The sequence below is a fragment of the Kogia breviceps genome, chromosome 12 (genome assembly GCF_026419965.1).
Source record: "Kogia breviceps isolate mKogBre1 chromosome 12, mKogBre1 haplotype 1, whole genome shotgun sequence".
Classification (NCBI taxonomy): domain Eukaryota; kingdom Metazoa; phylum Chordata; class Mammalia; order Artiodactyla; family Physeteridae; genus Kogia; species Kogia breviceps.
In genome coordinates, this window is record NC_081321.1 from 68,164,948 (window position 1) to 68,177,868 (window position 12,921).

Sequence of the window (12,921 nt, forward strand, 5' to 3'; positions counted from 1 at the left end):
ACATGTATATGTATAACTGAATCACTTTGCTGTACACCTGAAACTAACACAACATTGTTAATCAACTATACTCCAATATAAAATAAAAATTTTTAAAAATAGGGAATTTGGAGGGTGGAGGTATTGCATAAGGTGGTCAAAAGATACAAACTTCCAGTTATAAGACAAAGACGTACTAGGGATGTAATGTACAACATGATGACTGTAGTTTACACTGCTGTATGATGTATTTGCTTAGGGAGTAGATCCTCAAAGTTCTCATAACAGGGAAAAGAGCATTATTTTGTATCCATATGACATGATGGGTATTAACCTTACTGTGGTAATCATTTCACAATATATATGTCAAGTCATAATGCTGTACACCTTAAACTTTTACAGTGCTGTATGCCACTTATATCTAAATGAAGCTGAAAAAAAATAGGGAATCTAAACTGAATCTTAACATAGAAATATATTCTCTTGTTCAAGGGCAGGAGAAACAAAAGGTAACACTAGCAGATAGGGGTAGTATGCACCCCTACATGCTCTATTCTTTATCTGGTAGCTGGAGCTGTCCAGTAACTTGAAACATGAAAATTAGTGAGATCTGGACTCTTACATCATCAATAATCCAGCATTCCTTCCTTTGAGGAGTTAGTCTTTGCCTGGATTATTTAGATTCAGGGCTTTTTAGGGAGGAAGAGTGACATTATTTGTTCTACATCTGAAACTGGTTTATATCTGCCTGAAGCCAGCCTGGAGACATCAAAATCCTTTTTGTCTGTGAGTGAATTGGAAATAAATCTGGATGATGAACCTGATCACTACATCATCACACTGCAAATCTTTGAATTCTTATGAAAGTACCTCTATTATGTCATTTTTTTGTGTGTGTATGTAGGGTGAGAAAGAAAAATAGTCATCATTGCTTCTTTCCTCCTGGGTAGTATAAACATTCTTTTTCTATTATTGTAAGTTAAGAAGAATTATAGTACCAGAGAAGATGACTTAACCCTCCTCCCTCCACCCCATTCCCAATCAAGTATCTTCATTCCCTTCCTTATTGAATTTACTGAACTTTCTTTTCCTGTGGCCATTTCCTTTATGGGATTTTTATGATTTTAATATTTTAATCAAGCTTGAAGGATTACATGTATACTATTCTCTCCTAATACTGAATCCACTGATGGTACTTTATGCAGTTATTTTATCCCTTCTCCAATTATTTCTTTATAGGATTTGGACAGAGTGGAATAGTAGAAAGAAAAAGAGAGAATCCAATCTGAATCCTGAATCTGTCATTTGCTTGTTTTTGAACACTGAGCAAGTTGGTTAAGCTTAATGACCCATAGTCACTTCGTTTGTAAAATGAGACCAATACTAATTAGAGTGTAGGCATAATATAAAAAGTATAAAGATAATGGGGGGGGAGTGGGAGGGAGGCCCAAGAAAGAGGGGATATATGTATACATATAGCTGATTCACTTCATTGTACAGCAGAAACTAACACAACATTGTAAAGCAACTATACTCCAAATATATATATATATATATAATACTTTAGTAGCTATTCAATAAATAATAAACTTTATATAGTAGGTAGCTTAATACATTGGCAAAAAGTATGGGCTTTCAAGGCATTCACACCTTTTAAGATAGGATTATTAACTATTCAAGTCACTTATTATTCCTGTACCTTCTTCCACATTCACAAATGAGTGTTCTAACTCCTTGTATGAATTAGAAATGAGAAATATGAGGCTCCTACCTTGGCAGTGCCAGGGATACAGCAAGTACATGGGCTTGTATTGTTTGTTGCCTGAATCTTTATTGAGTTGACTTTTAAACACATTTAAATTCATCCATGATCATTTTTCTTGCATTTTAGATTTTGCATCTTGATTTTATGACCACTTTTATGGGTGGTTTTGTGTTATGGTTAACCTTAGAACTAAAGTACATCTTATATGCTACATATTTCCCTCTTAATAATTGAATAAAGTATGAGGCAGAAACGTTTTTAAAGGTCAGCTATGGATTATTATTACTCTTCCTTATTCCTTGAATTCAATAGAGAAGCCCAAGGCAAAGTGAAATGAACTTGATGGCCAGTGTATCATAAGCTAGAAAACAATTTTCCGTGAGTGAGGCAGAGTATAATTTTCACCTGAGCTGGAGACTTGGAAAGTTTGTGATTGTTCACCACCAACAGGTTAGCAATGCACTGAGGTCAGGTCGTCCTGGGTTTGAATTGCAGTTTTACCACTCTCTACATTTATGGTTTTGTGTGTTTGATTTAGCCACTGTGCTTTTCAATTTTCTTATCTGTAAAATCCAGGTAATTAAGGATGTTCCTTAATTTAAAAAATGAGATACATAAGCAACTGATGTAGAGATTGGAAAATATGTTTCATCTCATAAACCTAATTTGAAAAGTTAGTTGGTACAGGCTGAATGAGGGTGATGCGTTAAGACCCCTTGTGGGGCTAAGTGAGAAAACATTCTGTGTGCCCAAAGGTATAGAATGGGAGGAATGGCTGCATGTAAGTCAGACAGTTGCTCCCTATAGCTTGCTACCCTATTTTGTAATAAACATTCAATGAATGTTATTGTCATTGTTATTACTGAGATGCACTGAATGGTTCCATGAAGTTTTTCTAAGTTGTAATGAGTAGTACCTAAGTAAGCTAGTTATTTACATTTTTCATATACTTGCCAAGATGCATTATGGCATTATATTTCTTATTTGTGGTCCTTTGGTATTTCCCCACCTCACAAGCTTTATAACTTAATAAGTTGCTTATGAGTTCTTACTGAACAAAATGGTTCAACCTAAGTAGTTAGCAAATTAATAATATTTCATTTCAAAGTGGGTTTTAATAATGACAGATTTCTGACTTGGAAAAAAACAGTGTACTTTCTGAAATGATTTTTAAAAAATCAGACACTTAAATATAAAGATTTGAATCTCGAAAGCACCCTGGAATTGGGGTTCTCCTGCACTCTCTTTCTGTACAGGTAACTTACCTGTTACTATTCTACAAGTTAGTTGAATTTTTAATAAATGAAAAGTAGAAGCCATATTAAATGTAATGATTGTAGAACCTCTAAAAAGTGATCTATGAGCACTTGAAGACCCAAAGTAGGATTTCAGGTAAATTCCAAACAGAACCTATAATGCAGACCCATCTTTCAGCTCTAACTCTGAAATTAGTATGTGTTTTCTTCTGGCTTTAGAATCCCTTTTAGAAATAAAAAGTTGGATTTGGTTTATCATTAATTGCTTTACAATTTTTAATATTCAGGATTGTACATCTTTTCTGTTATATAAACCATATCTAGTATCGTTTTAGTATGAAGGAGTGGTTCACTCTCCCTAAGGAAAATTACTATTTGTTTTGTTTGGAAATACTTATTAGTTCAACATGCCAAAAAGAAAATTGTATGACATTGTTTCACTTATTAGGAGATATTATAATTAAAAAATATAATTATAGCAGAAACATGTAAAAATTTGTTTAAATCCATGCCTAATCCTACCACTCTAACAACTGTGAGTATTTTGTATATTTTATTCTAGTGTTTGGTCTTTGCTTCAGGAATTCTTGCACCTCACCCTGAGCATTTGATTAAATCTAACCAAATTCTTCTTAAATGCGAACACATTTTAAGCTTTAGGAAAAAATTTTTTTTTCGAGCTATCATTTTTATGATAATATAGTTTAGTGACTTCTCTCAGAACTAGAAACACATAGATGTGTGTGAGTGGTACCTACATTTTTATGCATGTTACATATAATTTGTCACCAACATTTTTACTAACCGGTCAAGAGAAGGGCACTCAGAAGGTCAGGAGACGCAAATCAGTTCAATTCATCAGACGTATTTCTATTGACGATGCTGCGTTAATGCAAAAAGAATTTGATTAAAATAAAAGGAAGCTAGCTCTTCTTTTGAAGCAAAGATGTACAACCAGTGTGGGTAACACATTTAGGAAAAGCCTCTGATTATTCCTCTAAATGGAAAAAGCCATCATAATTATGATTAGTTAAGCTATAAAAGTCTGCTTGAAAAATAATGCAGGTCACCAGTCTGTTGCCTGGTCTCAGAAATTAAGTAGCTTCAACATTTACAGTGTTTATTATAACTATAATATTTAACTTAAATACACAAATCATCTTAAAATATACTTTTACCATCAGGTGAATATTCTTCCATACTATGAGCATAGAAGGGAGAGGGGGATGATAGTAAGCAGGCAACTGATACAATTTTGGCTTTATTTCAATTTTTTCTCTTGCTTGGCTGTTAGTGAAATGCTATTTGGTGGGCAAAATTTGTGTAATTTGAAAGTAACAGCTGATGGCTGAAGGGCCTTAGACTAGCTTTGCACATGGTGATGGGCATGCTAAATAACTGTCATATTCACTGGATTTTCCAAAGGAAACTGGTAAATTTTATTTACTTATTAAAATATAAAATGCAAATAATTTCTGAAAAACACTAAAATCTAGCACCAATGCTTAAACCCAAATATTTTTAACTCTTTCATTTAATCTTACTTTTCTCAACAAGGTTGTCAACCTTAGAGAGTAGGACCTTGAACTTCTGTTGTCTAGGTCTTGCATAACACTCTCCAGTTAGTAGTTATTCTATAAATACTTGAGTGTCTGAAGGAATGAATGAATGCGAATAAAAAAGAACAAATGATTGTACATAAGAAAGACCCAACCTTAAAAAAAAAGAAATGATGACAAAGCACATATTCTTGGGAGTTAGATGTTTCTAAGTTAAAAAAAAAAAAAAAAATCAAAGCTATATCATGTACTACATTTTTTACTTTTAGGCATTTCACTTAATTTCTCCAAACACAAGTTTTCTCATCTATGAAATAGACATGATGGTAACTTTTGGGGAATCAAATGAGGTAACGGATGAGAGTACTTGCCACAGAATCTGAAAATGTGTGGCACATAAACATGCTGATGTGATCTGTTGCAAATGTTCTTGGAAAGCTGTATCCTCATACTGATTTTCATGATTCTCTTGCCAGGTGAAGCGTACATGCGACTAAGCAAGCTCCCTGAAGCAGAGCATTGGTATATGGAATCACTGAGATCCAAGACCAACCACATCCCTGCTCATCTCACCTATGGGAAACTGCTTGCTCTAACAGTGAGTAACTCCCTTTCTCACCCTTTAGAAACTGCTTCTGCCTGTGCAGACTGAGGCAGATAAGGTTTGAGGTACTGGTTCCTGGCCAATTAACCCAGATGGTTAGGATTTAATGATGATAATACTGAGTTAGAACTCTGTACAGAAAAATATAGAAAAATGCATTCCTTTGGCTATGGGGTTTGCCATAGATAAAATATGATATGTATCCTTGATGTAACTTAATTGAAATGTATAAATGGAAAACTCCAAATGTGTGATTATATAATAAACTTGTCAGAATAACAATATTTATATAACGACTGTGTTCTCCAAGCCAGTGTTAACCCCAGATTGGCTGTAATGTGGAATTAAGTCTGATTCTTTCCAAAAAGCCAGCATTATATGAGATAACTGCGTGTGTGTCCATCACTGTCACCTAGAATTCGTACTACTTGGAAATCATTCTGTAAGAGACGTGCAGCCATCATTTGGCCACCCACTATGTGACAAGCTCTCTTGGCCACATTCCTGTGAAAGTGGTACTATTCGAAGCATAAGAAATTGTTGATATTCTACCTTTGTGACTTACAAAAACTAATTTTATGTGCCTCAAAGTAATATTAATGTTTTTATTTTATACAATCAGGGATTGTTCAAAATATTTAAGTAACTTTTCACTCAGCTAGTAAATGGTACAACTAGCCTCAGTCCTAATCTGAATCTATCTGTGTTATTTTAGTTATATCCCTTAATCTCTCTCCAATATTACTAAAAATAAATGAACACTAGCAAAACGTAGAGCAAATGGTCAGGAAAGTGATTTCTAAGTGAATTCGTAGAAGGGTGTCTTATAATTATTTAAAAATAATAACATTTTTATTTCCCACAGATGATAAGCTAAACACTTAAAAGTATTATGTATCCATTCTAAGATACCACTAAAATGTTACTAAAGAAATTATATAGGCAGACTAAGTAACCAGAAAACATCCCACTAAAAAATATCTCGATATGTCTAATAAACTACAACAGATATACTCTTAATGCATGGCTGATCTCAAGGTGTAGAAAGAGAATTTCCCAGGGATGGAAATGAAGCAATAACTAAACACTGGAACAGTAAACAGTAGGCTGTTCCTACAGCTGATTTGGGATAGTTTACCAGTTTCAATAACCCATGGGAAGGAGCTTATTGTTTGTTTTCCTTCTTGTTGGAATAAGAGTCAAAACCTTGGACCAACAGAAAGCCAGGAATTAGACGCCTAAATAAAACAGGAAAGTTCATATCCTCAGTGAAAGAATAATGTAGAAAAAGTTCACATACTGATACAAGAGGGCAGCATGAAAGTTTGTCTGTCTCAGCATGGAATCTGAAATCTTTGCAGAGAATTTGTCACTATCATCCTCCCTTTACCAGGCTTTGGGTTTTGAATTTACTTTACTTGAATGATCAGGGAATTCCTAGGCCAAGAAATTGAAGTCAGTCCACTAAAATCTCTAGCTGAAGACGTTACTGAAGGTGTCCTTTGAAAAAACACAGTTAAATCTAGAAGGAGTTACTAAGTGGGGCGCAAAAAGACTGGTGAATAGGGGCTTCCCTGGTGGTGCAGTGGTTGAGAATCCGCCTGCTGATGCAGGGGACGTGGGTTCGTGCCCCGGTCCAGGAAGATCCCACATGCCGCGGAACAGCTGGGCCCGTGAGCCATGGCCGCTGAGCCTGCGCGTCCGGAGCCTGTGCTCCGCAACGGGAGAGGCCACAACAGTGAGAGGCCCGCGTACCGAAAAAAAAAAAAAAAAAAAAAAAAACCCACAGACTGGTGAACAAAAAAATGGCGATTATGTGGGTAAATCAGAATAAACTTTTACTGAATAAAACTATTCAGAAGGAATAACCTCACAGGAACAATCAGAATGGGAGGGGAGATGAAATTGAAGCTGATTTTTGGAAGTCAGAAAGTAGAAAGAGGGCTTCCCTGGTGGCGCAGTGGTTGAGAGTCCGCCTGCCGATGCAGGGGACGTGGGTTCGTGCCCCCGTCCGGGAAGATCCCACATGCTGCGGAGCGGCTGGACCCGTGAGCCATGGCCGCTGAGCCTGCGCGTCTGGAGCCTGTGCTCCGCAACGGGAGAGGCCACAGCAGTGAGAGGCCCGAGTACCGCAAAAAAAAAAAAAAAAGAAAGTAGAAAGAGGTATTACAACTGATTCGTCAGAACAGAGTAAACCACCATCTAAAGGGAGTTTGGAACGGGATAACAATGTGAAGAAAGCTGGAGAGACTCGACGTGGCGGCAGCTGGCATGGAAGAGAGTGAGTTAAGGAGTATAAAACAGGGTAATCAGTTCTAACTTACATATGCGGCAGTCAAGTTTCTCCCCATGTGCACCGTGCTAGCCAGCAGGCACTCACCTCCAAGTGGGGAAGGGTTGCTCACAGTGGTGGAGCAGTTGGGTGAGAGAGCTCCATAACTCAGGAACAGCTTGCCCAGTCAAAGGTGGAATGCAGTGGGCACTGAAAAGAGGATTGAATGTTTTCCAGTGGAGTACTCAGATTGTCAGTACTGCTTCCCTGCCACCCGCAGAACACAGGCTACACAAAGTTCATACCCCTTCAGCAACGCATATACACACACCTCCCCTCCCAAGAAGTGGTTGCATTCTTATCTGGAGACACTGAATCACTGTAGGGAAAAGATTTCCATATACCTACCTTTGGAGGTCCCTGAAAATGACTAGCTCCCAAACCAGACAAACAAAAGTGACTCCAGTCTAGAAAGCATACTTATGCCTAAGGAGTTCATTCAGCTTTTATTACTTTTAAATAACAATGGGCAACCAAGGATCATCAGTCATATTAGGAAAGCCTCAAATGTAAAAGATTGGAACGGAAACAAATGATTAACAAAAGGAAACTGAAGGAAACAAAAGAAAAAAAATCCTTAGAGATGGTAATATAGCATTTTGTGAAGTGCAGGATGCCGTAAAAAATAAATAATGAAAAAACAAGAAAGAGCTTTTAGAAGTTAAAAAAAAATGATGCCAAAACAATTTTCATTTGAACGGAAACAAATGATTAACAAAAGGAAACTGAAGGAAACAAAAGAAAAAAAATCCTTAGAGATGGTAATATAGCATTTTGTGAAGTGCAGGATGCCATAAAAAATAAATAATGAAAAAACAAGAAAGAGCTTTTAGAAGTTAAAAAAAAATGATGGCAAAACAATTTTCATTTGAAGGATAAGAAAATAAAGGTGAGTAAATGTTTCCATACATAAACATAAAGATGAAGAAAAGATATATGAAAGAAGAAATTATGAAATAAATTAATATGAGGGCCCAACAAAAAGAAGGAACAGAGAAAGGGAAAGAACATTACTTAGAATTGGAGGGTATAAGTTGCTGTTTTGGCCATCGATAGGATCATAATATGTCTAGTTTAATCAGTTAGAAAAAAATTATTTTACCTTATGAAAACCTGTTCCATATCCTATTCTGATAGGCTGATAATTCACACAGCTCCATATTAAAATGGAATTCATGTATACTTTGGCCTCAACTACTGTCTTTGAGATATCCTTATGGAATTCAAATGGAAACATTTTTAATTAGATTGAGAAATGGCCACCTTCAAATAATCTAGAAGTTTCAAATGCCTGATTTACCTCCCTGCCAAAAATATCATTTAGAAAAAAAAAAACCTGAATGCTTAAATGTACTTAATTCTGATTATACCTAGATTGTGACACTAGTTTGGATATAGAAACTACGTGTCTTTAAAAAAAATTTTTCCTTCTTATTTTCACGCCTGAATAATTTAAGTTTCCTGTACCAAAAATATGATTTTACAGGCTGCTTTATTTTTCAGAAGGTATTTTTAAAAACAAGATTTAGCAGTTTTAATTTACTGAAACATATGGAAGGAAGGGAAGGAAAGACATGTATTACAATCAAATTTGAATCCCCCCCACATCAAGAGAACTTTCATAGTTTCCAACTTGCTGATTAGATGAAATACAAATCCTATTATGGAATGGCTTAAACTCAAAGTGCCCAAAACTCCACAACCATCCTTAACAGTCTCTTTTTGAATTATGAAATTTGGCAAATTTCTGATCCCAGTGGATTGCTTTTGTCTGATTTTGGTTTTCTTGGCCTGGTAATATGCCATTGACTTAACATGGAATTGGCAAGGTAGAAAATGCCACACATTTGACTTCTGAATGCTTTAAATATAAAATATTATAAAATGGAATTGGTTATTACTCTCAAGGGAAGAAGAATAGAAATGGAATTCTATTCCATCAAAACTGACCAAAGGCAAAATGTGTAAAACTGACATGCAACAAAATTAATCTTAGGCTATAGAGTAGGACTTCATATAAAGAATTACATTTTTCTGAGGCAAATTAGACAAAAAATTGATTATTGGTGCTTTTCTTATAGCCAGTGGAATGATTCACTCAAAGCATTTTTGTACAAAATTTTCTTTAAGAATTTGTAGTATTTACAAAAGTTCAGAAAGATTTTGAATTTCCCAGAATGCTCTGACAAATTCCATAGATCAAATCCTTTTTTATTTCTCTGACAAAAATGTCCCTTTCCTCTCTCTACCTGTTCAAATTTTATTTCCTCTGTGAAGTCTTGTCTGAGTCTTTCAAGCAATTATATTTTTCCTTTCTCTATACTTCCATGGCACTGGTTTCAGTATCTCTATAATAGCACATTTTAGATTGAATGGCAGATATAAAATCCATGTCTTTTGACCCTGGACGTGGGACAGGGACTAAGTCTTAACTTATCTTTTTATATCTTTAGTATATGGCATTTCAGTATCTTGATAACTATCCCTGTACCCTCCTTTTGCATTTCCCTTGTTAAGTTACATAAGGGCTGGGCATAAGTCATTTTTTCTTCCCAGTTTTATTTAGATATAATTGACATATAGTACTGTATAAGTGAAAGGTATACAGGGTGCCTGACTTCTTAATATTTCTGTTTCCCTAGCCTGATTCTCATGTCCTCATTAGTCCCTTCATTTTGCCAACACATGTATTAAGATTTGTTAATCCATGCTAGGCATCACTCTAATTCCCAATGATATAAACTGAATAAATGAATGAGAGTAGCATGATTGTAGAGTGAATACAGTGTAATCTTCCAAGACCCTGGAAGGGGAGGGGTCACAAGAGGACTGTACATCTTTTGAGTGCCTGTGATTGATATATGTTATTTCATGAAGCTTTACAACGAGTACTGTCCTCTTTTTATAAATGAGGAAACTGAGTTTCAAAGATTTAAGGAATGTCCCCAAGAATAAATAAGCTACTAAATAGAATTGGATACATCCTCAAGGATTTCTGAATTAAGCATCATTAATTTTCATTCTATATTAAATAATTTTGTGTGGAGTTTTTTCCCCCCTTTTATACTTGATCAGAGATTCTAAAAGGAAGTTAGTGCTCCTGCCTCCCCATTTTTTTTTTAATTAAATTTATTTTTTGGCTGCGTTGGGTCTTTGTTGCTGCACGCGGACTTTCTCTAGTTGTGGAGAGCAGGGGCTACTCTTCATTGCAGTGCGTGGGCTTCTCATTGCCATGCATGGGCTTCTCATTGCGGTGGCTTCTCTTGTTGCAGAGCACGGGCTCTAGGCATGTGGGCTTCAGTAGTTGTGGTGCGCAGGCTCGGTAGTTGTGGCACACGGGCTTAGTCGCTCCGCGGCATGTGGGATCTTCCCAGGCCAGGGATTGACCCTGTGTCCCCTGTATTGGCAGGCGGATTCTTAACTACTGTGCCACCAGGGAGGTCCCATCCCCGTTTTTTATAACTTATTTTTAGACATTACCTCTAAATGCTAGTTTAGTTTGAATGGGCAAACGCATTTTTATTATTAGGCATTATAGGTCATTAAGAGTTTCGGCTATTGGCAAAACTTTTAACTTTTAACATTAACTTTTGGCTATTGGCACTTTTGGGTCCTACATTACAACTCAAATACAAATATTCCAGGGTACCCTAGAGAATAGTTAGTTCTGCTTTAGGGTCACTGGTAACCTCCATGGTTACATATAGTTGGGCCTGGCTGACATCTCTTTAGAATATATGGAACTTTCATACCAATGTCATATCCAATTAAAATACTAAACACAAGCTCTCTTTAACATTGATTTATTCCTTGTTTGAACTTTGTTACCTAGGGCTAATGCCATGAATTTAAAATTGGGCATGCATTAAGAGAGAAAAGAAGGAATAACATTTCCGTTATTATGGTGTTTCAGATGGTTTTATAGTTGTTTCTAAACCCGTGTGTGTTCTCTAGTTGTGTGTACATCCTTACTTTGATTTTTTTTTTTTTTTGGTCCTCCTTCCTTTTGTCTTTGTTCAGTTTATTTCAGCCAAATATTTTGCAGTTTTTGTGAGCCAGTAAAATTAATATTGACTTAAATTGTAGTAAAAGCATCTTGGCTGTTAGCTTATTTTCCAGATTTAGGTTAGTAAGAGAGAAGGAAGGATATGGGAGACTCTGACAGTAATTCTTGATACAGCAAACCTTTATTTTGGCTACTGTATGAAAATACTGAGCCAGATTTCTGTGTCTAGCCAAAGTTAATTGGGCTACATAAAACTCCAGTTGTGAAAGTACTTGAAGTTCCATGGAAAAGTTCCATACCCCAGGCTAAAATGGTGTCAGTGTAGTCTATCTGGAGCACAGCGCTGTGTGTTTCCTTGGGCCTTTTGTCATAATCATTACTATTTAGAGCTGAGATTATTTTTCCATTTGCTCCTCTTTAAAGCAAAGCTCTTCCCATTTTACACGTTCACTAACATTTAGGTTCCTTTGTTTTATTATAATCACTGCACAGTCAAGTTTAGATTGGAGGGAGCAGGGAACAAAAAATTTTCCTGTGACTCTTACTGAATGATTATTATGGATATATACCATTGAAGTTGCAAACTTATTCCGTGAAAAGGGAAGGCGTATATCACATGTATCATGCTACTGAAATATTGGATAACATATAGAAGAAAATTTAATTTAATATAGTGCTCAGCTAAACATTTTATATGAAATTGCCTCATCTAAACTTTATGATTTAGCATTGTGGAAGTTATCATTGTATTATTTTTACTCTGAAGCATAATGAATCTGATAGTTCTTTTTTATGCATTTTGATATACAGAATCAATTTTTTTTTAATTGAGGTATCTTTATAGAATCGATCTCGTAATTATGCTATTTGTTGCCATTGAGTGACCTAGGAATCCAAGTATCTCCAAAGTATTCCAGAGTTTTATTCTGCTTTTTTATGTCAGTTACTAAAAGTCATTGTTACAGATATTTTCTTTTGCCAGAAGTAACATTATTCTCAGAAATAATGTTCTCAGAATAATAATATTCTCAGAAATAATAAAATCAAAATACTCAAATTCTCAGGCATTGAAGGTCATGTGGAATAATTCTACCTGCTTTATATCTACATATCATGATGCTATATGTTTGAAAAGAAATGTTAGCTTTTTACTTGGGGGTAAACAGGATGCTGCTGCTTTGAAACTAACTTAAATTTCATTGTTATTTTGTTTGCTTTCTATATTTGGTCTGTAGTTAACATTTAGTGCAATTTAAATAGCCCAGCAAAAATAAATAAATAGCCCAGCAGCCTCAGGCCTCAAAATCCCCCAGGACTCTGCTATCCCATGTTATTGGAGGGATGCAGATGGAGAAGCCGTAAGCCCTTAAATATAGCTTGGCTTTCTTGCAGGACTCTAAAAAAGCAATCCTTTATAAAA

General features: G+C 35.6%; 1 protein-coding gene across 4 annotated transcripts in view; it reads left to right on the forward strand.

The window, feature by feature from the left end:
* Positions 1-12,921, forward strand: part of TMTC2 (transmembrane O-mannosyltransferase targeting cadherins 2) — an 804,716-nt gene that overhangs the window by 277,721 nt on the left and 514,074 nt on the right. For all 4 annotated transcript variants that reach the window (XR_010835847.1, XM_059080819.2, XM_067009832.1 and 1 more), the window contains one exon: positions 5,036-5,157. Coding sequence is in view for 3 of the 4 variants with exons in the window: in XM_059080819.2 (XP_058936802.1) it covers positions 5,036-5,157 (122 nt within the window). In the remaining variant the exon portion in view is untranslated. The remainder of the gene's footprint in view (positions 1-5,035; positions 5,158-12,921) is intronic.